The 27,068-nt window shown below is 39.6% G+C and overlaps 1 protein-coding gene across 8 annotated transcripts in view; it reads right to left on the bottom strand.

The window, feature by feature from the left end:
* The window catches only part of LOC133616156 (transducin-like enhancer protein 3-B), a 63,551-nt gene extending 51,754 nt beyond the window's left edge, over positions 1-11,797 (bottom strand). For 7 of the 8 annotated variants that reach the window (XM_061975291.2, XM_061975286.2, XM_061975288.2 and 4 more), the window contains exons 1-5: positions 11,014-11,036; positions 10,398-10,620; positions 3,119-3,219; positions 2,843-2,906; positions 160-204 (exon numbers count right to left, since the gene is read on the bottom strand). In XM_061975291.2, the coding sequence (XP_061831275.1) occupies positions 160-204; positions 2,843-2,906; positions 3,119-3,219; positions 10,398-10,421 (234 nt within the window). In that variant the 5' untranslated portion in view covers positions 10,422-10,620; positions 11,014-11,036. Of the gene's footprint in view, positions 1-159; positions 205-2,842; positions 2,907-3,118; positions 3,220-10,397; positions 10,621-11,013; positions 11,037-11,724 lie in introns of those variants that run through there. The other variant, XM_061975287.2, reaches the window with a different exon arrangement.
* Positions 11,798-27,068: the final 15,271 nt, after the last annotated feature.

The raw sequence follows: 27,068 nt of genomic DNA, 5'->3' as shown, positions 1-27,068 counted from the left end.
GAATCCAGTTTGTGTGCCTCCTAAAGGCATCTCTAGATGAGGGTACAAAACTAAGGTTGTGTGTGTGTGCATGTGTGTGTATATCTTCCTCAAAGACTGGGAGAAAAAAAAGAGACTGTTTTGGCTAAACATAGACAAGGGCCAGATATGGCTACATACCTGTTTGTGCATTTCAATGTTGAGCCCGTAGGACATCTCATAGTACTGCAGGTGGAAAATAAGACATAATACATAATTAGTGCATACTAATGGTCACAAGATATAAACCAAATCACTGTATAAATACTAATTATGTTGAATTGGGAACATTGCAAGCCTGGCACATTTACACAAAGACAGCAATATTGACGATATGGTGCTTATGAATACTATGAATAGTCACATTCACATTAGGTTGCTACATTCCCTTCATGCTTTGAAACATTTCAGTAATAAATACATTTCTGTTCAAGTGGTTTCCACTAACACAGATAAAATAGAACAATTTCAAGAAGTTTAATCTATGATACAAACCTAAAATTACATACTGTACATATGGGATCAAAGAAATATCACATTCTGTGATGAGTTTAACATGAGACAGTGGGAGAAATTATCAGATACCCTGATTATTTTGTAAGTTTACCCCCTTTTAAAGACTTGAACAGTCAAGTATTCTTAGTGTAGGTTTAATTTAATATAAAAAAAGAATATCAACAAATACAAATGTGAAAATATTAAAAGGTTATCAGTTTATTTAAATTTGAGAGACTGAATGACAACTTGATCCCCTAACAAAACAGCAGAAATTCTGACCCCCACAGACTGTGCATTGTATGTGCCCATGAAGCACAAAAATTAGTAATTTCTTATTAGCACGATCATTAGAAAATGGAAGGAATACAAAATAGCAGTCAATCGCCCTCGCTCTGCAGCTCCATTCAAGATTTCAACTCATGGGGTAATAAGTATGATTCTGAAAAAGGTGAAGGATCAAGAATTACAAGGGTGGAGATGGTTAAAGAGCTCAACAAAGTCAAGAAAAAACCAAGGAAAAGATTGGTAACAGACTTCCCTGTAATGGATTCAGTGCCCACAAGGTCACATTGCTCAAGGAGACACATGCACAGGCCCGTCTGAAGTTTGACAATCAACACCTGAATGACTGAAAGCTTAAAAGAATGTGATGTGGCCACATAAAACCATAATTGAGCTTTATGGCATCATCTTAACTCACTGTGTAGGGTGGCAGAGAGCTTGTTGAGAGAACAGATAGTTGTTCAATGCTGATGCTGTATTGACGTAGTTACGGTGACAGTTCATTCCACTTTGTTTAGTAAAGCGATTGTTGATCGACCACCTCATTGTCATTCTAAAAACATTTCGGTAGACGCTACAATATCATATTCATAAAATGCTCATATTTGTGCATTGCCTATTTCTTTGCTGAGACTCAATTTGGGCTATTGTTCCTTTTGTTTTGACTAACTTTTCATTACTTTTGAGGCAGGACAAAACCAAAAGTAATAAAACCCTAAAAAAATGTATGCGACCAGTCGGAAGTCTGTGGTCCGTATCATGGTGGAAGAGCAAGCAGGCAGTTACATTTGGCATACTGTCAAACATGGAGGTGTAAACATTCAGTTTTGAGGCCGTTTCTCTGCCAATGAGACAGAAAGACGATAACTCGAACACAAAAGATGGGTGGTAGATGGGTCTTCAGGCATCACACTGACCCAAAACAGAAGGCCGAGGCAACAAGGGAGTGTCTCTAGAAGAAGCACATTAAGATCCTGGAGTGGCCTCAACAGCCACTGGTCCTTAATCCCATAGAAAATCTGTGGAGGGATCTAAAACTAAGTTATCAAGCAACAGCCTCAAAAGTTCCAGGACAAGTAACATCCGATCACTATGCTTGCCAACAAGGTTTTCTCCATCAAGTACTAAGGAATGTTTTACCTAAAGATCAAGTACTTATTTCACTCAATAACAAATGTTTGTATATTTAGCTTTTACTGGTTATTTCGTTTATATTCTATTCCACCATAAAAATTGATTGTTCATGTATTTTTAAGGGGGTAAATCAACAACAGATCAATTAATTACGTCTGTGGTATACTGTTTGTAACTAAGCCCAAATGCAGCCACATGGTGTAAAGATACCTATTACAGTAGTTGTTTTCATTGTACAGTATTGGAAGCTATATTAATCGACATGGTGTCTAGTACATAAAATAAATACACTTCACAGCCTGATTTACGAGTTTCAAAGTTGTCTGATGATTAATAGCTTGGCTTATAACTTAACATATGCAGTACAGTTGGACTGCAATAAATCAATTGGATTATTCCGAATACATCTTAAGACAGACCAGTGACCTTTATTATCTTATGGTTTGATGAAAAACACACCAAGTGCCTCTTATATCTCACAACCCTCTGGGAGTCAGAAGTGTCCGGTTGGGATAGTTAAAGGAGGAAAAAAATATGAGAAAGCCTTTGATTCATGCACAAAGCCAGCAGAGCGGTCATTAACCCCCAGTGGGTCATGCTGGGTGTGTTGAGAAGGGTCACACCAGGTCATAAAGAGGACCCCGGGGCCTCAGAGGGGGGTGGTCACACCCCACAATCAATAGTTGGACATTTGACCCCTGCTCGGGTTTCAGCTGCACCCCCGGCCCGCCGCTTCTTATCCGATGAATACACAGACGTAGTGAGTCAACAACACCATAGCAGGCACGAACACTAACATGGCGTCTGCAAAACATCACAGCTCTGCAACACCTGTGACTGCTTACCTGAGGCTTAAGGGAGGGTATGCCACAATAAATTCAAGTGACACTTTTACAATGTTTGCCCTTACCATGACGTAGTGGCGCTGCATCTCGGTCTTTTCATTGGCCAATTTGTCGTACTCCACTTTAAGACTTTTAAAAGAAGGAGAAAGAAATAGTTAACTCTGTGCTCCTTCTGTGGCAATCAAAATGAATATTTTGTCTGGCATTGCCATGTAAATAAATGGTATTATGTTTAATTAGCATGGCAGTGCTTTGGTTTATGAATGGAAAACAAAACAGAGGCCTCTCTCTACTGTCCAACAGGAAGCCAGTGATGTTTACACGTATTAGGTTCACATTACCTGTGATACTGAGCTTGCAGGAACTGAAATTCGTCTTTGATTCTGTCACATGACTCTGCCACTGTGAATTTGAAGCCCGGCTGCCCTGGCTGGTGAGGTGCCTGCAAAGTGTGGAGATGCCATGGGTGAAAAAATCTGTTTGTTTATGACCTCACGCTTCTGCCAAACGCTGACGTATGTACCGTCCTTCAGCTTTGTAAGCGGTTCATTCGTTTTTGTACACCCCACTTTTACTACGATTTGGGTTTCATTCAGCATAACAGACTGGTCAGTTTGCCCGCATAACATTCAGCCGAATTGAGATCTCCCCCAAAAAATATATATGTGTTGCTAACTTAGTTGCTGTGCCTTTTTTTTTTTTCTTTCTAATGATTAAATATGGCTGCAAAATAGTCCATGATAGGGCAAAAGAAAGAAGCTGTCATAAAGAAGCTACAAAACATTGACTTTAAGAAAGAATTTGAAGCCAATTACAAAAGGTGAAGTTTAAACAATGACATAATTTATATAATTTTGGCCGACAAAAGAGCTTTTAATATTATCGTTATATTGCGATAATGGATGTTGATGACACATTCTGTGTCACGCAAATTTGACACATCCTCAATGCACAGTAGCATTCTCGCTAGCGGCTAATGTCCCTCCACAGTGCAAAGCTAGTTATAAGTCACTAATCCCCACCACCACCTCAATGGTGGTAAATGAACTATGTTTCTAACAAGCATCGTCACTGGACGACAAATAATAGCTAAACATGCTACACTATACACCGTAGGAGGATATGCTAACGGCTAAGATTGAGCTTTTGAATGTAAACAGAGGTAGAAAGACCGACACAAATTACAACAGTAACGATACTAAGTATAATATCTGTATATGCTAGTCATCAGATCTATATTTTTTTACCATCAGAAAATATTTTGTTGTTTCTGTTGTTGTTAAACTCAGGAAAAGGGTCCCTGGACACAGTAGGTCCTTTAGGGAGAAAGCCATAGGATTCAAATCAGAGCCAATAGTTGGTAATAAAGTAAATATTAATCAATATTGTTATATCGTCATTCTGTGTTTTTGTCTGATTACAATTGTGACGAAGAAGTTCATAATTTATTGATCTTGAAAACTGTAAGTGTCAGTGTTGGCATTGGTATGACCAATACTGCAGCTGTAAATTGTAACTACTTGGTATTGGATTGATGCTTTTGAGCATTTCTAGTATCGCCTTATAATGTACAGTATCTAAACAGAGGAATAAGTGCGTATTAAATCTTAACAGAAGTGTAGCAAGAACCTTGTTACAACAGAAAGTAACGAGATATTAACAGTAATTTAGCAAGCAGATTAATAAAAATGTGGAATGGCGCAATGTAACCGCATACGTGATCAGCCAAATTGAGAGCCTTTGAATCACGTTTTGAAATGGTTCCTTTTTCATTGAAATACCAAATAATAATTTGTGATATATATCAATATCGCAGGGAGTTGCAATTTATATCAAGATATAGCTTATAGGACATTACGGCAGGATTATAAAAAGGTAAAGTTCCTAGTTAACACAGCAGTATAGAAAGACAGTCCGGCCAGTGTGTTCAATGATTGTACCTGCTGTGAAAGCTTATCCTAAAGTTCAATTGAGCAAGTATATAGCTCTAAGCGTGCACTACCCAAAGGGTCATATGTGTTTTTCTTTATTTAAAACAATTCCTTGTGGTCTACATAACATGAATACAAACATCCACCTCGTCAGCTATGTTGTAGTTTTTAGCGCTTCCATATTGAGTATAGTGACAAATATCACTTAGAAACATAACACGGTACTTTTTATTAAAAATGAGAATAACAGAAGATTTCAGCATTCATTTAGATGTACGAGCCAGTCTGTCCCAAAAAGAGAGGATTTCAAAATAAAATATGGTGCATTCCATTAACCTCAGAAGTTGGAAGTCGGAGATGGGAATAATGTCACAGCAGAGTTATAATTATTCCAGTTATGAGGTATTATATTAAAATGGCCACCTCCCCAAAAGCTATTCTTACCACTTGCCTTATCTGAATATAAACAACTTCCAACAACATCCAACGATACATCGTATATGGCTGATTTAGTGCAATAAAAAATAGGCAAAAGTGCTAATAACAGATATTACAGAAGTGTCTATTATAATAGCCATAATCTTTGAAGCCAACTCCGGGGAAAGGAGAACTCTTCCAATTTCTGAGTAGGAAATCCGACTATGAAATTGGAAATTCCGACTTCCCGGTACAAATGGAACGCGTCACTATTGATTACAACTGAATAAAAATGGCAAAATCTCGCAAATCTCTTTGGGTAAACCTCTACCATATATAGAGTTATCCGTTGATGTAACTAAAGCAAAATATGTCACTAAAGTCTCAAATTACAAGTGCCTCATTTGGAGCATGTTTTAAAGAGGGCAAGATTGTTTAATAAATATCTCGGACATGCCTCCATGGTTTGATTTAAAATTTTCGGGACTTATGGGATCCTAAATACACAAAAGCAGGTACCAACAGGTAAGAAAAGTTGGTTTTGCATAATAGGACCCCTTTATGGCTACGTTTGTAACAGAACAGCACCCACGTGGTTCTTCCCTTCCCACTCTTCGCCAACAAGTCTTTACTCAAAGATAATCGAAGACACCACTGAACACCTGGCTGGTTGTGTAAGAAGAGGGAGACGTGATCACAGCTTACTGCAAGTTTGGGCCATTTTGCCTTGTTGTTGTTGCACGCGCCGTAACGAGTATGTGTAGTTTTACCCGTCTTTATCAAAATATAACTGTAGAGCTTAACGTTGTGTTTGTGCTGAAAGCTTCATTTATTGATTGCTGCCTTTGGTAAAGCTTAACTCTTTTAGGTTTTGCTTACTTTTTATTTATTTTATTTAGACTCGCCAAGTTGGTGGTTTACAAAACATTTGTAGCAAAAATGTGTTTTAAGAACTCCGAAACAAGATAAAATACAAATAATACCAAGACAATACTTAAATGAGAAATACTAAACATTAAAAGTATATTGAACAAACATTTAACGGTGTGATTACTGCAAACTTGTGCGTTCTTCAACTCTGCTCTCTTGGACTAGAAAGCTATATTTGAGAGCAACTTTTCTCGTCGTCGTTTCGTAAAATTGTGCATTCTTTCGCCTTCTTGATTACCTCTCGAGGAACTCCGAAGAAACTTGTATCTTTTTCGCGATTTGAACGGTTCCAACACCCTAAAACAACGCAAGTATTGGGCATTTTTCTTTGAGAAAGGCGAAAAGCCGCCCTGAATGCTTTGACAACAGACGCTCACTTGACCACCACTTCGAGCCTCGGATATTTAATGAGCCGGACGTGACATTAAGGTGAATACAAATAATCCGGTAAGAAAAGGAGATTTTGCATAATAGGACCCCTTTATAGTTAGGTTTGAAACAAATTAGAGCAGAACAGCGTCCACATGGTTCTGCTATACGCCAACAAGAGTCTTCAATAAAAGATAAAGGACACGTGAAAGTCTATTTATATGTATTGCGCATTATTTCATCCCAGCAGACAAGAGACATTCAGTGCGTGTCCATGCACTAAATTAGTCAGATTTCTCGAAAAAACTCTCCCCCGCCAGTCTTTCTTTGCTCCGGACCTGCATCCGGCCCGATACATTCTTGGTAATAGCGTCAAGTTCGTAGCGCATTATAAGATTATTTCTTGATGCTGTCTGCTATTTAACATCTGCATAGCCATTAGAGACGTAAAATTTCTAATCTATGCCAATATTACAGCCGACATCAGGTACAATGGAGCTAAACTGTTGATTTGTAAAGAACCGCAGATGCCTGGTGTGACGTCATAGGTCAACCGGAAAAGCAATACATGTATCTGCACTGAAAGGAAATAAGCGCCAGTGTACAGAGAGCCCATGCTGTATAACCAATAGTCGCTTTAGAGAGTGTGCATAGACACTAGGACTTCACAATAGGTGTGAAAGTACATAAAAAGGAACTATTTGAACAATCAGACTAGGACACGTACCGAGTAAAACAATGTTCAGAACTTGTTGAATTAGGTCCCGACGTTGAGCAACTCAAACTTAATGTTGGAACAACATGCTATTTAATGTTTAGTCAATGTCAGGTTGTGATGTTGATTTGACCATTGAATTTTGGTCATTTCCCAACCAATAACGTGGATTTGACGTTGAACACTGTCTCAACTTACAAATACAACTATTTTGCAACATTGTTTCGAAATCAGCTTTAAATGACACGTATGTATAATCAATGCATCAATGTCTTGTGTCTGCAAAGATTGGATTTGCATTATTTCGTATGAGGAAAATGCTTCGGTTTTCGTACAATTCGGTCTTCGTCAGACCTTTCGGAACCATCCATCCATCCATTTTATACCGTTTGTCCCTTTTGGGGTCGCGAGGGACTGGAGCCTATCTCACAAAAACCTGAGGTACCACTGTACTTATAAAACAATTAGGTTCCTAAATGTGTTAATGCTCTATACCAAAACCTTACTTCTGGTCTCTCCACACTAGGGTTGTACGATATACCGGTATTAGTATAGTACTGCGATACTAATGAATCATATTCAGTACTATACCACCTCTGAAAAGTACCGATCCACCCCCCACGCGTCCCTACCATCGTCACGTCGTGTCATTGCTGGTTTATGAGCAGATGAGCATGTTCGGTAGCGCACAATCACGGAGTACTTTCAAACAAACAATGTGTGTAGACAGAAAAGGGAAAATGGACGCATTTTGGCTTAAAAACTAAAGATAAAGGTGAAGCTATAACACTGAAACGAGCTAGCGGCTAAAGTCCAGCCCCAGTCGGCAGTGTTCTAGCTACTTCTGAATCACTAATCCTTGCCTCTATGGCGACAAATAAAATACGTTTCTTACAAGTATCATCTCTGCAGGACAAAGAATAGCTAAACATGCTTTACTACACACCGTAGCTCACCGGCGTTACAATGTAAACAAACGCCATTGGTGGATCTACACCTGACATCCACTGTAATGATACCAAAATATAGTCGCGTATCGAGTCGATACTACTATGATTACGTCGAGATTTGTTGGCATCACAACAACTTATTTCGGGGTTTTTTTAAATGTATATTATGTTTATAAACTCAGGAAATATGTCCCTGGACACATGAGGACTTTGAATATGACCAATGTATGATCCTGTAACGACTTGGTATTGGATTGATACCCAAATTTGTGGTATCATCCAAAACTAATGTAAAGCATCTAAACACCAGAAGAATACATTATGATTACATTTTAACAGAAGGGTAGATAGAACATGTTAAAAGAGAAAGTAAGCAGATATTAACAGTAAATGAACAAGTAGATTAATAATTAATTTTCTACCGCTTGTACTTAATAATTTTGACAAAATAATAGAATGAAATATGACACAATATATTACTGCATATGTCAGCAGACTAAATTAGGAGCCTTTGTTTGCTTACTTACTAATAAAAGACAAGTTGTCTTGTTTGTTCACTATTTTATTTAAAGACAAACTTGCAATAAGAAACATATGTTTAATGTACCGTGAGATTTTTTTGTTAAAATAAAGCCAATAATGCAATTTTTTGTGGTCCCCTTTATTTAGAAAAGTACGGAGGGATGTTTTGCGAGATCTCGCAAAAAGTTTTTTTCCTATGTCAGTGAACCGGAAGTGAAACAGACACCGCGATGGTGGAGCGGGAGCATGCGGGAGCCTACCCATCATCTGTGCTCTGTTGTGGGACCTTAATACGATTTGGTGTCTTTATATGTTAGGCCAATACTAACATAGAAATCGATAAACTTCTCCCACGGATGATGGGTAGGCTCTTCCATCGCTTTGTCTGTTTTACTTACGGTTCACTGACATAGGGAAAAAAAAAACTTTTGCGAGATCCCGCAAAAAGTATTGCGAGATCCCGCAAAAAGTATTGCGAGATCCCGCAAAAATTATTGCGAGATCCCGCAAAAATAATTGCGAGATCCCGCAAAAAGTATTGCGAGATCCCGCAAAAAGTATTGCGAGATCCCGCAAAAAGTATTGCGAGATCCCGCAAAAATTATTGCGAGATCCCGCAAAAATAATTGCGAGATCCCGTAAAAAAGTATTGCGAGATCTCGCAAAATGTATTGCGAGATCCCGCAAAAAGTATTGCGAGATCTCGCAAAATGTATTGCGAGATCTCGCAAAATGTATTGCGAGATCCCGCAAAAATGATTGCGTGATCTCGCAAAAATTGAGAGATCCCGTAAAAAAGTATTGCGAGATCCCGCAGAAATTATTGAGAGATCTCGCAAAAATTGAGAGATCCCGTAAAAAAGTATTGCGAGATCTCGCAAAAAGCATTGCGAGGTCTCGCAAAAAGCATTGCGAGATCCCGCAAAAAGCATTGCGAGATCCCGCAAAAAGCATTGCGAGATCCCGCAAAAAGCATTGCGAGATCCCGCAAAAAGTATTGCGAGATCCCGCAAAAAGTATTGCGAGATCCCGCAAAAAGTATTGCGAGATCCCGCAAAAAGTATTGCGAGATCCCGCAAAAAGTATTGCGAGATCCCGCAAAAAGTATTGCGAGATCCCGCAAAAGGTATTGCGAGATCCCGCAAAAGGCATTGCGAGATCCCGCAAAAAGCATTGCGAGATCCCGCAAAAAGCATTGCGATGTCTCGCAAAAAGCATTGCGATGTCTCGCAAAAAGCATTGCGATGTCTCGCAAAAAGCATTGCGATGTCTCGCAAAAAGCATTGCGATGTCTCGCAAAAAGCATTGCGATGTCTCGCAAAAAGCATTGCGATGTCTCGCAAAAAGCATTGCGATGTCTCGCAAAAAGCATTGCGATGTCTCGCAAAAAGCATTGCGATGTCTCGCAAAAAGCATTGCGATGTCTCGCAAAAAGCATTGCGATGTCTCGCAAAAAGCATTGCGATGTCTCGCAAAAAGCATTGCGATGTCTCGCAAAAAGCATTGCGATGTCTCGCAAAAAGCATTGCGATGTCTCGCAAAAAGCATTGCGATGTCTCGCAAAAAGCATTGCGAGATCTCGCAAAAAGCATTGCGAGATCTCGCAAAAAGCATTGCGATGTCTCGCAAAAAGCATTGCGAGATCTCGCAAAACATTTGTTTCCCTCCATGTCCTTTTAGGGGCTCCGTAGAAAAGTATTGAAATAATTTTGGTACCGGTACCGGTATCGGGACAACACTACTCCACACTCAAGGAGGCCAGTTTACAAATCAAACAACGACTTACCGGATGACGGCCTTGTGGATACATATCGGGTCCTTCACGCTGGGGAAACGTCTTATTTTCCCCCCTGTGTTTTCCTTAAAGTAATCCAGGTGTAGTAAATCACCACCGCCGCCACCACCCCCTTCCCCAGGTCGCACAGGATGGCGGAGGACAAAGCACCGTTAGCGGATGCGACGAGGCGCTCAATCCACGGACATCGGGGCTTCTCCTTCTCCTTACACACCTAAAAACACAAACACGCCAAAAAAAACAAAACACACCAGTGAGAAGGTGGTCGTAAAAATGGAATCCATACATTTCCATTGTTGTGAGTTACTGCAAAACAACAACTCCGGTGCATAAGTTGATGGTTCGGATCACACCCTCAGCAAACACGGTGCTTGTTTCCTCGTAAATGTAACGAGTTGTGAGCCGCCGGACGTGTAAAGAACACACACGGTGACTTGTTCTGGTGGTCCAATTCCAAACACTAGGAACAAAGTCGGCTGTCATTACGCACACGCACGCACACAAACACGCACGGGCGCGCGCGACTACACGCGTGCGCGCACGCACACACACACACACACACAAACGCCACCCTTGTTAGCGGCTCTGTTCATGTCGCTCGCGTTACCTTTGTCTCCACGGATTTCCCCCGTGTTCTCCCTCTCGCACGGTTTAAATTGTAATATCCACACAAAAGCCGCAGTAGTATCCTTCACTTGTAAAAGTCGCCATCGAAAAGTGGGGAAAATATCCAACGTCGTCTTCCCCCCCTTTTGGACTCCGGAGGCGGCGGATGTCCTCAGTTCGGAACCTCCACTCCCCCCTAACGATATATAACCTTTCTTAAGATTAAATCCAACAGTAGCCAAAAACGTCTTCCGCTGAGTCCTGTGTATGAATGTTGTGAAATAGCAGTGGTTGATTAAAAAAAAAATAAAAAAAATAAAAAAAAAATGTCGCTAGTTGTGAAATATGGCAGGAGCTAGCTTACAGCAGGTTCCTCCGTCGCGCGCTCAACCACACGCACACACAGACTGAGCGCTGACACGCGGACGCGACAGCCTCGAGAAGACCCCCGAACCAATTGGGTGCTTCGGCCAATCAAAACGCGCCGCTCCCACGTGGGGAAACAGCCGTCTGATTGGTGGATGAAGACGTTACGTCACGCGTTCGCCATTTTGGATCCCGAGTGACAGTCGGGCGAGGTTCAACAACTTGTTCAAAAACGCGAAAGCAGTCATTTATATCCGTGTTGAATTTGCGCTTCTCTTTCTGACTATACGTACAAGAATTCTATTTATGTTTTTAACTCGAGTGAGACTCATTAAAAAAAACACACCATGAGTTGCAATAAAACGAAGATTAAAATGCATCCCCCTTATTCCATATCCAGAATTGGTCGACCTATTTCGAAGACCTCAAGCTTTCTCTGCCAGCCAATCAGTAAGCTACTACACGTCCGTGCTTGAGCGCCTCAGCCTATCACGTGTTGTTTTCAATGCACTACCCCACGTGGGTGCGACCGCCCCCTAGCCATAGACTTTAGCCAATGGGGTTCCGGCTTTTTTTCTTCGCGGCTTGTGATTGGCCCAGAGTAGGAGAAGCTGTCAGTCAGGTCCCAGGGACGTCAATTAAACCCACGTTGGGTACGGCGCTGACAAATGCCGGCGCTCCTCTCTCCCTGCTGCCTGCGAATAGAGGCTGGAATGGCTGCTTAATTAGCTTCGAATGGCTTTTCCTTTCAGCTCAAACAATCTGTCACTACCATGTGGTAAAAAGAGCTTTGCATAAAACAAAAGCAGGGGGAAAAAAAGCCAGTAGGGGCTAAATATCAGTTTGATTCCCCCTTCACTCCATCACCCCCATAAAAACGAGTGGTGTAAAACACATCTTTTTACCTGACTGTAAGGTTGGCCTGTGTCCTCACTTTCATCCTAAATGTTGTATTTATTGACATACTATGTGGATTTTTGTGTTAATTTAATACGGCGTGGCGCAGTGGAAGAGTGGCCGTGCACAACCCGAGGGTCCCTGGTTCAATCCCCACCTAGTACCAACCTCGTCATGTCCGTTGTGTCCTGAGCAAGACACTTCACCCTTGCTCCTGATGGGTGCTGGTTAGTGCCTTGCATGGCAGCTCCCTCCATCAGTGTGTGAATGTGTGTGTGAATGGGTAAATGTGGAAGTAGTGTCAAAGCGCTTTGAGTACCTTGAAGGTAGAAAAGCGCTATACAAGTACAACCCATTTATCATTTATAATATTGTTGTGCAGGGGCGTCACTAGCTTTTGAGGACAGGGGGGGCTTAGCCCCCAGGAGATGCACAGGATGCGAGCAAACGTTACGCACGAGCACAAAACTTCACAAACGGCTAACAAAGACTTAGAAATTATTCATTGTTATTATTATCATTAAAAAAAAAATGCACGGGACGAAATTAAATGCTCCCCGGGACGATGGCTTTTAACCATTTTTTTTCTTTTTCTTTTTATGTATTTATTCATTTTACATTTTATATTAAATGTCTTGGTTTTTCCTCTCTCTGAAAATCCTATGAAATGTTTAACAAGCCATCCTATAATAATACAACAGCTATTAATGTAACAATACAATAAAACAAATATATTTAATGATGTTTTTTTTCATTATTTTAACAATAGGCTAATGTACATTACTTTATATAGATTCTACAAGAAACACAAAACTTAAAAACTAAATTATTTACAATTGCACACACAAGATTTTGTGCAGCTTCACTCATTGTAAAGGAAGATAATGTGCTGCGTACACCTGCAGGACCGCAAGCAAGGTCGCAGAGAAAATGCGGACTGGAATTTGAGTGATGTGGGCATTTTCTATATGAACAAGTGGAATGGATTGGATACCGACACACTAAAGGGGCTCTCTACCTTATGCTACGAAGTGAGGGGAAACTGAGTGAATAATAACAGGTTGTATGATTATTTATTTAAACTCATATTTGGGCCACTTTATAATGAATATGTCGGCATGTATTTCTAAAAAAAAAACCCCACCAAATTATTTAGGGGGGCTTAAGAAGGTCTAACAACGCCAATGTTGTTGTGATACCGTGGGTGCTTCGGGGCCCAAGCACCCACGGATGCCGAGTTTGATGGCAACTTTCAATCTTTAAATTAATTTCTGAAAAATCAATCTTGTTGTTGTTAATTTTATGGCGAGTTTGGTCCATTTTACATAATAAAAAAGTCCTAAATCATATAGTATATAATTAACAAAACATAACCAAAGGTTTAATCGTGCCGAAAAAGGAATTATTGATATAATCATCTTGACTTTGGGCACAGCTACAAACTAGTGAATGAAGAGCATACTTAGTCAATAGCCATACATGTCACACTAAGGGGGGCAGTATAAACAACGGCAACACTGTCATAAACATGTGCCATATAGTGAGACCACACTAAACAACAACGACAAACACATTTTGGAAGAATATTTGCACCGCAACACAACATAAACACAACAGAACAAATTCCCAGAATTCCCTGCAGCACCAACTCTTCCGGGACGCTACAATATAAACAAACGCCATTGGTGGATCTATACCTAACATCCACTGTAATGATCCATCCATCCATCCATCCATTTTCTACCGCTTAGTCCCTTCGGGGTCGCGGGGGGGGGCGCTGGAGCCTATCTCAGCTACAATCGGGCAGAAGGCGGGGTACACCCTGGACAAGTCGCCACCTCATCGCAGGGCCAACACAGATAGACAGACAACATTCACACTCACATTCACACACTAGGGCCAATTTAGTGTTGCCAATCAACCTATCCCCAGGTGCATGTCTTTGGAGGGCAGCACGGTGGAAGAGGGGTTTGTGCGTCTGCCTCACAATACGAAGGTCCTGAGTAGTCGTGAGTTCAATCCCGGCCTCGGGATCTTTCTGTGTGGAGTTTGCATGGTCTCTCCGTGACTGCATGGGTTCCCTCCGGGTACTCCGGCTTCCTCCCACTGTAATGATACCACGTACAATAGCGTATCTAGTCAATACTACTATGATTACATCGATATTTTTTAACCTTACAAAATCTTCTTACGTTTTTTTTAAATGTATATTATGTTTATAAATTCAGGAAATTTGTCCCTGGTCACATGAGGACTTTGAATATGACCAATGTATGATCCTGTAACGACTTGGTATTGGATTGATACCCAAATTTGTGGTATCATCCAAAACTAATGTAAAGTATCAAAGAAGAGAAGAATAAGTGATTATTACATTTTAACAGAAGTGTAGATAGAACATGTTAAAACAGAAAATAACCAGATATTAACTGTGTATGAACAAGTCGATTAATAATACATTTTTACAGTTTGTCCCTCATAATGTTGACAACATAATAGAATGACAAATGACACAATATGTTACTGCATATGTCAGCAGACTAATTAGGAGCCGTTGTTCGTTTACTTACTACTAAAAGACAAGTTGTCTTGTATGTTCACTATTTTATTTAAGGACTAAATTGCAATAAGAAACATATGTTTAATGTACCCTTAGATTTTTTTGTTAAAATAAAGCCAATACTGACATTTTTTGTGTTGCCCTTTATTTAGAAAAGTACCGAAAAGTACAGAAATACTTTTGGTACCGGTACCAAAATATTGGTATCGGGACAACACTAATACACACACACCGAGCCCCCACTGGCAGAAATGGCGCCTATGATACATTCAGTACATCCACAGGCTCCCATATCTTTTTTGAAATTACAGTAAAAATATGTTTTAGAGAAGGGATGTATTGGAAAATATTCTGATTTAATAATATACTAATTGTTCATTGTAAATTGCATTATGGCTAATAAGGGGAACAATTTGGCTAAATTGTGTACGCCGCATGTATGTGCCACAAAAAAAAAGGTTTATGCGATTTCTAATCTGATACTTTTGGTGGGGTTGTAGTGGGTATACGTATATGTCGGGGGTCAGCAACCCGCGGCTCGAGTGGCTCCCTGGACCTCTTTCAGAGATGTGTGAAAATTGAAAAAGATGAAGAAAACATTTTTTTTTCTTGTTTTAATATATTTTCTGTAGGAGAAACTTCCTAATTGTTAGAAATCACACTGTTTATGTTATCCATGCTTCACTGATGAGAGTATTTGGCAAGCACCGTTTTGTCCTACTAATTTCAGCGATCCGTGAACTCATCGTGGTTTGTTTACATGTACAAATTTCTCCGATGCTGCTACAGAAAGACGTGTTTTATGCCACTTTTTCTGTGTCTCATTTTGTCCACCAAACGTTTTATGCTGTGCGTGAATGCACCAAGGTGAGCTTTGTTGATTTGATTGATTTGCTGGAGTGCTTATCAGGCATATTTAGTCAATCCATGACTGCAAGCTAATTGATGCTAACATGCTGTTTAGGCTAGCTGTATGTACATATTGCATCATTATGCCTCGTTTGGAGGTATATTTGAGCTTATTTAATTTCCTTTACTTATGTCCTCTGTGTATTTAATTTATATTTGCATGTCTCATGACACATTATCTGTATTTAATATTGGCTGCATTTCTCTAGTTGTTTGTGTGCCATGTTGTTCCAGACCACAGCAAAAGTTACCCAGCATGCAAAGATTGTAATAAATCCTTTAGAAGAAGACAGCCTGCCGTTTCCTTAAACTTGGACACACACACACACATATATATATATATATATATAGCTTTGGCCATTCTGAGACATTCATTTCCGGAAGTTATCTCATCCTGTGAGAAGCCTCCATTTTCCAATGTTGCAAAAATGTTTAGAAACATTTTTCAAATACAACATTTTTGTCAACGAAGATTTGCGTCAGCCTTTGATAGTAGGCTATTATAGCTAATATAGACACTCACATCATGTGTTGCCTTCATTATAACACTTATATAAGACTTTACATTTTTTTGCGGGTCCAGAAAGATTTTTGTTTTGAATTTTTGGTCCAATATGGCTCTTTCAACGTTTTGGGTTGCCGACCCCTGGTGTATGTGCTTAAGGGCGTAAGGGTGTATACGCACACGAGGCCAATTCTACACGTGCTGCACCCAAAGTCTGGCATGTTTGGCTCGTGTGAGTGCGGATCAGAGCACTCACACTTCCCCTCGTTGGTGTGATCGCTCCACAAAGGTTCTTTACAATATCACACATATGGGAATAAAATACAAGAACTCAAAATGAGGTCAACACGCTCAGTCACCTATGCACTACTGTTTCTTAACCACTGTTGGGTCACCAAAAAACATCTGTTTCTCAGCGGTACTCAGTTGTAATACACTTTTCCACCACGTGTGGCAGTAATGACAATCTCAAACAGAAGTCTAGAGCTAAAGTCATAGAGAAATTTATTAATCGCAAAAATTATGACTAAAGTAGTGAAGTTGTATTTTCAATTCACTTTAATTTTATTGACAGTTTACTTAACCTCTAAAGGCCTTAGTGGCCCCATGCGTGGACAACACATTTTAACTCTTATTTACAAAATTGTGTGGTCTATGCCGACATATGGACACTTATACTGCTATCTGGTGATGTCAGAAGAGTATAACATACAATGGAATTTGGAAAAAAAAAGTGTAAAAATTAAAATGTGCTTGTCACTACACATGAAGTACACGTTTGTGCACTTATGGACTAAGTGCATCATATTAAAAGGTGATTTTTAGTTTTTATTCCAATTAGGGTCCAATAAGCCCAAATAGCAAAGAGAAATAAAAAAAAACCACGTAAACAAACAGCTTGGGCTTTAAGAGGTTAAGACACACATTTATTATTTCTTTACTTCAAATATTTTAGCAGTTATTGCATGTCAATTTAAAATATTTGAAGTATATTTGATTAGTAATTTTTTTGTCTAATCAGCCTAACCTATGCCTAAGGTTTATGTGTTAAATAAATAGCAATCTCTGTGATTAATGCATGGTTTCATATTTCATTTAGGGTTGTATGGTATACAGGTACTAAAAAGCTACCACAGTACTAATGAATTCAAAACGGTACTATACTGCCTCTAAAAAATAGTGGTTCCCTTTTTTTTTTATGGGCATGACAGCGCGCCATCGTCACGTCGTGACATTGCTGGTTTTATGAGCAGAGGAGCATGTTCAGCAACGCACACGCACGGAATACTTACAAGCAGACACGGTGTGTAGACAGAAAGGGAGAATGGACTCATTTTGACTTAAAAAGGTGAAGCGATAACATTGAAACGCCGCTCAGCAAGATGTGCTTAAAAACATGGCTATAGCTAGCAGCTAACATCTATCTGCAGTAGACAGTGTTTTAGCTACTTCTGAATCACTAATCCTCGCCTCCGTGGCGGCAAAGTACGTTTCTTACAAGTATCATCCCTGCAGGACGAAGAACAGCTAATCATGCTACACTACACACCGTAAGAGGATACAATAGCTCACCGCTAACAGCAAGCTGGCTCTCCTCAATGTAAACATATGCCATGGGTTGGATCTACACCTGACATCCACTGTAATGATACCGAGTACAAGAGCGTATCTAGTCGATATTTTTTTATGGTCACAATATCTTTTTTCCTTTTTTAAAATGTATATTAAGTTTATAAACTCAGGAAATATGTCCCTGTGACCAAAGTATGATCCTGTAACTACTTGGTATCGGTTTGATGCCTACATTTTTGGTATCACCCAAAACTAATGTAAGGCATCCAAACAACAGAAGAATAAGTGTTTATTACATTTTAACAGAAGTGTAGATGGAAAATGTTAAAACACAAAATAACCAGATGTTAACAGTAAATGAACAAATAGATTAATAATCAATTTTCTACCGCTTGTCCCTCATAATGTTGACAAAATAATAGAATAAGAAATGACACAATATGTTACTGCATTCGTCAGCAGCCAAATTGGAAGCCTTTGTTTGCTTAGTTACTACTAAAAGACAAGTTGTATTGAATGTTCACTATTTTATTTAAGAACAAAATTGTTCTTTGATTGCAATAAGATGTCACACCGCGGTGAATGATGTCTTGTCTTGGTTTTTTCTGTCTTGTGAATTGCATGTTTAGTTTGAAAGGTCACTTGCCCTTCCTTTTGTGTCATCAGTCTGACGTCATCCCTGATCCCTGATTGTTTCCACCTGTTCCCCATTACCCTCATGTGTCTAATAAGCCCACGCCTCCCTTTGTTTTGTGCCAGATTGTCTCGTTTATTCGTGCCTCTCTAGGTTCCTGTCCATGCCTCGCCTCGTCTCGTGTTTGAATACCTTGATCCTGAATTCCTTCATTGCTATTTTGAGTTCTCTTTTTCTCCTCCTCAGCAGAGTGATTTTTTGTTATTTAGTTTTTCAGCCGAAGTGGTGGGCTTTCAGTTTTTCTTACAGTTCTTCCTTTTCCTCAATTTTTTGAGTGCTATTTTTTGTTAACCTTTATTAGATTAGAGAAAGTTTAGAAGTTTCATAGCCATTGTTTCTTCCTCCTGTTGGAGCGTTTTTTGTTTATAATAAATTTCATAGAATATACGGCGCCAAGTATAATTCGTTATTGTTTTTGTGTTTTCCTCCTTTTGGCGTGATATTCGGTTGTTCCTTTTTTTGTAACCTTTTTCACCGACTAGGTTAGTTATAGCCTATATTGAATTGCCCTGACTCTGGAGGTAAAAGTAAGCTTTCAAAAAAAAAGCCTGCCAAATTATCCCTACTCTGCATCTGAGTCCTATCTTTTGACCAAGCCTGACATAAGAAACATATGTTTAATGTGCCGTAAGTTTTTTTGTAAAAAAAAAAAAAGCCAATATTGCCATTTTTTGTTGTCTCCTTTATTTAGAAATGTATCCAAAAGTATTGAAAAGTATCGAAATACATTTTGGTATCAGTAACAAAATATTAGTATCGGGACAATCCTAGTTTCATATCATTAGGCAAGGTGTATCCTGTTAAACCGTAAGTAGGTTATTGAATATGACTAAAATCAAGAGTAAGATTTCTAATTCAGTGTTAATTTTTTTTAGTGGGTCCTGGGGCCCTCTGTAGTGGAAAAGGTGGGCCCAGAGGTCAAAAAGGTTAAGAACCCCTGCCTTACAATAAATGTATGTGCCTAATAAAGTCATCCATTGATGAAATTGCTTCTCTATCAATGGCAGCTGCCTCAATCCGCTACAGAAATAATCATAACGACTCAAAATGAGGCTGAAGTCTGCAGTTCCAGAGTCCAAAAAGAGCAGCAATCTCATGTGCAACACAACAAATACTCTTGTCACTTAGTTGATACAATGACATGTGGAGGGTAATCATTTGGGAAAGCATTTAGCTCTTTGGGTTGTATACATTCTAATTACAAGTTCAGAAGGGATGTGTTCCCGGCAGCGGGGAATCGAAATCGGTACTCAACGATACCAATTTCTGGTACTTCTGTGTGTGTCCATGTGTTAATAAATGGCAATTTGTTTAAAAAAATAAAATATATTTTTTAATTTAACATTTAAGTGAGCTGATAATGATTATTACTGTGCTGTCCAGTTCTTATATCTTGATTTCTTACTCTGTTCTGAGTCTCATTTGCAGGTTTTATATAATAGACTTTGCACACAGTTACAATTCCAAGACATGAGATGGCATTACTGTATAGGCTACGTTGTTACGGAGTCAGGGAGTAGTCTTTGCCTGTAAGATGAATCTAGTCTTTTGTTGGTGAAGCATTTAGCTGTTTAGGTTATATACATTTTAATTACAAGTTCAGAAGGGATGTGTTCCTGGCAGCGTGGGAATCGAAATCGGTACTCAACGATACCAATTTCTGGTACTTCTGTGTGTGTCCATGTGTTAATAAATGGCAATTTGTTTAAGAAAATAAAATATATTTTTAAAATTTAACAATTAAGTGAGCTGATAATGATTATTACTGTGCTGTCCAGTTGTTATATCTTGATTTCTTAGTCTGTTCTGAGTCTCATTTACAGGTATTATATAATAGACTTTGCACACAGTTACAATTCCAAGACATGAGATGGCAGAACTGTATAGGCTACGCTGTTGCCTAGTCAGGGAGTAGTCTTTGCCTGTAAGCTGAATCTAGTCTTTTGTTGCGCCCTAAAACATGTTTAAACTGTAAAGACAGGAGTGTACTTATTACACACCAGCTGTTTTTGGAGGTGTTGAAATCGCCATGTAAGATCTTTAATGCTTATCAGTAGCATGTGTATGGCAAATCCAATGTAAATTAGCATTGAGCTAGCGCGTTTTGAAAAGTGGAGTCCTACTGTGCGTTTGAGTGTTTTCTGGCATGGGAAATTGGAACATTATTGAAAACCTGCTCAGTGGCCTTGTGGTTAGAGTTTCCGCACTGATATCGGTAGGTTGTGAGTTCAAACCCCGGCCGAGTTATACCAAAGACTATAAAAATGGGACCCATTACCTCCCTGCTTGGCACTCAGCATAAAGGGTTGGAATTGGGGGTTAAATCACCAAAATGATTCCCGAGCGCGGCCACCGCTGCTGCTCACTGCTCCCCTCACCTCCCAGGGGTGGAGCAAGGGGATGGGTCAAATGCAGAGGGTACTTTCAACACACCTAGTGTGTGTATGACTAACAGTGGTACTTTAACTTTATCATTAAGGCAGTCCGACTGGGTTCTCTCTGACTGCAGCTTGAGGTCCTCCAGCGAGTGGTTAAAGCGGCGGGGAAAATTACAAGGACGATACTCCCAGAGATGAGTGCCATGTACACAACTCGCTGCCTAAAGCGAGTACACAACATTCTGAAGGACAGATACCACCCAGCACATGGCCTCTTCAACCTGCTACCCTCTGGAAGGAGATATAGATCGATTCGTGCCAGGACCACCAGAATGTCTCACAGTCTGTATCCCCAGGCTGTGAGACTGCTAAATGAACAGCCTGCCCCTTTGCTGCCCCGGACCATCTTATTACCTCACTCTTCACCACCTCAATAATTGTGCTCTGGACATTGCATTGCTGCAACATCAACGTAACACCCATCAGACATCTGACTGTTCCCACCCCCACATCCCTCTATTCGCCATCTTCCTGACAATGCTAAAATGTAAACTATTGTCAACCTGCACATCAATGCAGTTTCTATGCTGCTGGACAAAGCTCAAACAAAATCTCGTTGTTCATTTATGACTTAAGTGTTATTATGACAATGACAATAAAGGAATTTATTGATTGATTGATTGAGTGCTTGTTAACCTGCCAAGTGTTTGAGCCGGCCGAGTCTGCAACCGAATGTAACAAAGGTATGAAAATATGGTAGTACCCAGTAGTATACCGACACAACTTTGGTCCGTGCCTAAAAAAGTACCAAAATCTGTACCCATCCCTACAATTCTGTGTAAATTGATTTGATTTGGTATGTCACATTATATGTTTTGTGCTGATGAGGATTTCTTATAGCTAATAATAACAATGTGTTTGATATTCTGGACTCTTGAAATTTCTACTGCCCCACAGCAGACATGATCTTATATTCCAGCTAAACAGTAAATTGCTGTAAATTACTAATGATGAGAAGGATTAAAAAAGAGGCAATAGTGGCTGCTTAATTATCCTCAAATGTAATTTTCTTTCAGATGAATTCACACCCAAAAACAAACAACATCCATATTGGTGCCTTCGTTCAACTGCGACCGAACCATCATTAAAAGTCATGAAGCATATCGCGTTTGGAACATAATGTAGCATGCAGCAAACTGTAGTTGTTGCTAAGCAACAAATGTATCTCTCCCAGTAATGCAAGGATATGCACTGGGGGGCATATGCTGGAAATCTGTAGGAAATTTGACAGCTCTTATTTTTGGATCAGGGTCCTCAAATATGACGAGAACTGAATTGTAAATGTTACAAACAACACATAAGCTTTTGCAAACACATGTTTGCTTCTCACAACACAAAAGAGGTTGTTTGGTTACATACTTAAAAAGGGGAACTGCACTTTTTTTTGGGGGGGGGGGGGGGGGGGGGGGGATTTTGCCACTTATTTACAATGCCAATGTGAGACAAGAACTCAAATGACTTTTTTTTAAATGTTTTCTAATTTGTAATATACAGCATTTGTGAGGTGGCTACAGTAACAATGCAGCTAAGGCATCCATCCATCCATCCATCCATTTTCTACCGCTTGTCCCGTTCGGGGTCGCGGGGGTTGCTGGAGCCTATCTCAGCTGCATTCGGGTGGAAGGCGGTGTACACCCTGGACAAGTCGCCACCTCATCACAGGGCCAACACAGATAGACAGACGACATTCAAACTCACATTCACACACTAGGCCCATTTTAGTGTTGCCAATCAACCTATCCCCATGCTTCTCAATTATTTTCTGTAGTGCCCCCTAAGACTAAAGTCTCCCCCTCCCTGTCTCCACTGCGACTATCTATCCATTAGGGGTGTGGGAAAAAATCGATTCGAATTCAATCGTGATTCTCACGTTGCGCGATTAAGAATCGATTCTCAGTTGTAAAAAATCGATTTTTTTTTTTAGTGTATTTTATTTTATTTTTATGTTTATATATTTTTTTTTAAATTTGTATTAATCAATCCAACAAAACAATACACAGCAATACCATAACAATGCAATCCAATTCCAAAACCAAACCCGACCCAGCAACACTCAGAACTGCAATAAACAGAGCAATTGAGAGGAGACACAAACACGACACAGAACAAACCAAAAGTAGTGAAACAAAAATGAATATTATCAACAACAGTATTAATATTAGTTACAATTTCAACATAGCAGTGATTAAAAATCCCTCCTTGACATTATCATTAGATATTTATAAAAAAAAAAAATAATAATAACAATAGTGTCACAGTGGCTTACACTTGCATCACATCTCATAAGCTTGACAACACACTGTGTCCAATATTTTCAGAAAGATAAAATAAGTCATATTTTTGGTTCATTTAATAGTTAAAACAAATTTACATTATTGCAATCAGTTGATAAAACATCGTCCTTTACAATTATAAAAGCTTTTTACAAAAATCTACTACTCTACTTGCATGTCAGCAGACTGGGGTAGATCCTGCTGAAATCCTATGTATTGAATGAATAGAGAATCCTTTTGAATCAGGAAAATATCGTTTTTGAATCGAAAATCGCGTTGAATCGATAAAAAAAAATCGATTTTGAATCAAATCGTGACCCCAAGAATCGATATTGAATCGAATCGTGGGACACCCAAAAGTTCGCAGCCCTACTATCTATCCATCCATTTTCTCCTGCTTGTCTATAAAATTGTTATAAGTACACCTCTGCATAACATTGTATCCTTAATAACATTAAATAAACACACTGGTCTTTCTTGTCTACCACTTTTTTTCTTCTTCTGAAATTCCAGGAATTCTGAAATACCAATTCTCAATTCAAAGTGTTACTACGTCAACATTTCTCAACCGATTCAAACATTTCCTACACCAACCCATTCAAATCCATCCATCCATCCATCCATTTTTTTACCGCTTGTCCCTTTTGGGGTCGCGGGGGGTGCTGGAGCATATCTCAGCTGCATCTTGGACTATTGTGCTATATTTAAAAAAATCTAATTTTTTTAGAAAGTTCCAAATTTCAATGAATAGACATTTTAAAAGTTCTGCAACGCCCCAATTTCTCAGATCTGTGTGCTATATTTTTACCCGATTCGGACCTTTCAAACATCCACACACACTACTCACCCAAATTCCGGGTTTCTCGAGAATTTCCAGGAATTTCTCCCCATTGAAAATGAATGGGCAATATACAAACTTCTGCATATCCTAGATTTCTCATCTGATTTTGTCCGTTCCACCATCCACACACTCCACTCCCCTTGGACATTCAAGCCAGCATGTTTCCCGGTTCCCAAAATTCCCTGATTACCTGGAATTACCAGGAATTTCTCCCCATTGAAAATTAATAGGCAATATACGAACCTCTTCATATCTCACATTTCTCAACCGATTCGACCCCATTCCAACATCCACACACTCCACTCACCCTGGACATTCAAGCATTTCAGTTCCACTCATGCATATCGTCGACTCATAGGGCATTCACACGCAATTCCTGCTGGAACTGCAAATTCCAGTTATTTGTGTAGTTTGTATTTCTTGTTTAGCATTTAGTGCTACTTGCTGGATCTATTTAGCACACAGCTTCTAAGACTTGTAGCTCATCCATTCGTATATTCAGGATAAATAATATAAGGTTCTGGATCATCATTTGTCCCAAAGTAGTCGTTGTTGTCTCTCATGAAGTCTGCCATGTTGTTGTTGAAGGAATTAGCTAAAGTTTTGATGCGTCTGTGAAATTAATGTGCCACTGAATGCTCAAAATGAGCAAAATACGGAAATATTACATGTTATTATGGATATGCTTGTTACCACACTACAAACATACTTACAGCGTGTATGTAAAATGTTGTTGGAGGTTTTTGGGTGTTTAAAAAAAAAAAGCTTTATAGACGGAATAGAGCAAATCCCATTACTTCCATTGTTAGTTGAATTTTTCTAGCTTTTATTTACAAGTTAAAATGCACAAAAAATAAAAAATATACGTCTGATTGTCTCACATAGAGGATTGTAAAAGATCATCAGAATTCCCAAAAAATTGCAGTTCCCCTTAAGGAGTACATACCACAAAACTCAGATCATCCGTTAAAAAGTCAAAACCAGTCCTTATCCAGGGTGTACCCTGCCTTTCATCCTAATTCAGATGGGATATGTTCGATGGAATCAGATACTGTACATAGAGTTCATGGGACAGCGACAATATCTTCCTCATGTTTCCTGTACTTTTACTAATGTAATTTCATCTGAATAGTATTGTCTCTAATGGAAATGGGAATGGTCGACTATAAGATAATAAGCTCCAGGGTGTCAATCAAGTCAGGCATTTCCTTCACAGTGGCATAGCTGCAGGGGTGTGTCTAGGGGGTGGTACGCGCCAATATCCGTGTGGCGGGCATTCTGTTTTGATTGATGATGAGCAGACAGGTTCCAGACGTTCGTGGTCCTTCACTAAACGTAAGTCATTTTAGTTATAATATATATATTTTTTACACAAGCGTGTTTAAAGTGTTTGCCTGCCAACACAAGACCGGGCACATTCATATGTTTTGACCGTTATCTCAGTCTCACCATCTTTTGTTATTCCACCGTGATTCTAGTTCTACTTAGTCCAGGTCATTCATTTGTTGTGTAAATACTCAGGGGAACATTATCACCAGACCTATGTAAGTGTCAATATATACCTTGATGTTGCAGAAAAAAGACCATATATTTTTTTAACCGATTTCCGAACTCTAAATGGGTGAATTGTGGCGAATTAAACGCCTTTCTATTATTCGCTCTCGGAGCGATGATGTCACAACGTGACGTCACACTGGGAAGCAATCCGCCATTTTCTCAAACACATTACAAACACCGAGTCAAATCAGCTCTGTTATTTTCCGTTTTTTCGACTGTTTTCCGTACCTTGGAGACATCATGCCTCGTCGGTGTGTTGTCGGAGGGTGTAACAACACGAACAGGGACGGATTCAACTTGCACCAGTGGCCCAAAGATGCGAAAGTGGCAAGAAATTGGACGTTTGTTCCGCACACTTTACCGATGAAAGCTATGCTACGACAGAGATGGCAAGAATTTGTGGATATCCTGCGACACTCAAAGCAGATGCATTTCCAACGATAAAGTCAAAGAAATCTGCCGCCAGACCCCCATTGAATCTGCCGGAGTGTGTGGGCAATTCAGGGACAAAGGACCTCGGTAGCACGGCAAGCAATGGCGGCAGTTTGTTCCCGCAGACGAGCGAGCTAAACCCCCTGGATGTCTTGGCTCACACCGTCCCTTATGCCACCGAAGATGATCAAGAGAAACATATCGACCCTAGCTTCCCTGGCCTGCTGACATCAACTCCAAAACTGGACAGATCAGCTTTCAGGAAAAGAGCGCGGATGAGGGTATGTCTACAGAATATATTAATTGATGAAAATTGGGCTGTCTGCACTCTCAAAGTGCATGTTGTTGCCAAATGTATTTCATATGCTGTAAACCTAGTTCATAGTTGTTAGTTTCCTTTAATGCCAAACAAACACATACCAATCGTTGGTTAGAAGGCGATCGCCAAATTCGTCCTCGCTTTCTCCCGTGTCGCTGGCTGTCGTGTCGTTTTCGTCGGTTTCGCTTGCATACGGTTCAAACCGATATGGCTCAATAGCTTCAGTTTCTTCTTCAATTTCGTTTTCGCTACCTGCCTCCACACTACAACCATCCGTTTCAATACATGCGTAATCTGTTGAATCGGTTAAGCCGCTGAAATCCGAGTCTGAATCCGAGCTAATGTCGCTATAGCTTGCTGTTCTATGCGCCATGTTTGTTTGTGTTGGCATCACTATGTGACGTCACAGGAAAATGGACGGGTGTATATAACGATGGTTAAAATCAGGCACTTTGAAGCTTTTTTAGGGATATTGCGTGATGGGTAAAATTTTGAAAACAACTTCGAAAAATAAAATAAGCCACTGGGAACTGATTTTTAATGGTTTTAACCCTTCTGAAATTGTAATAATGTTCCCCTTTAAATTATTCTGTTGCCAGCAATGTAAAGACTGGATTTGAATGAGGACCTAATCTGTTTATGTTTAAATAAAGGTTTATGAATGTTACAATTTTACCATAGGTGTGCCGTCAA

This window comes from Nerophis lumbriciformis, linkage group LG15 (assembly GCF_033978685.3).
Source record: "Nerophis lumbriciformis linkage group LG15, RoL_Nlum_v2.1, whole genome shotgun sequence".
In the NCBI taxonomy this organism is placed as follows: Eukaryota; Metazoa; Chordata; class Actinopteri; order Syngnathiformes; family Syngnathidae; genus Nerophis; species Nerophis lumbriciformis.
Note: the sequence above shows the minus strand (reverse complement) of the source record. Positions and strands in the feature narration are given on the sequence as shown.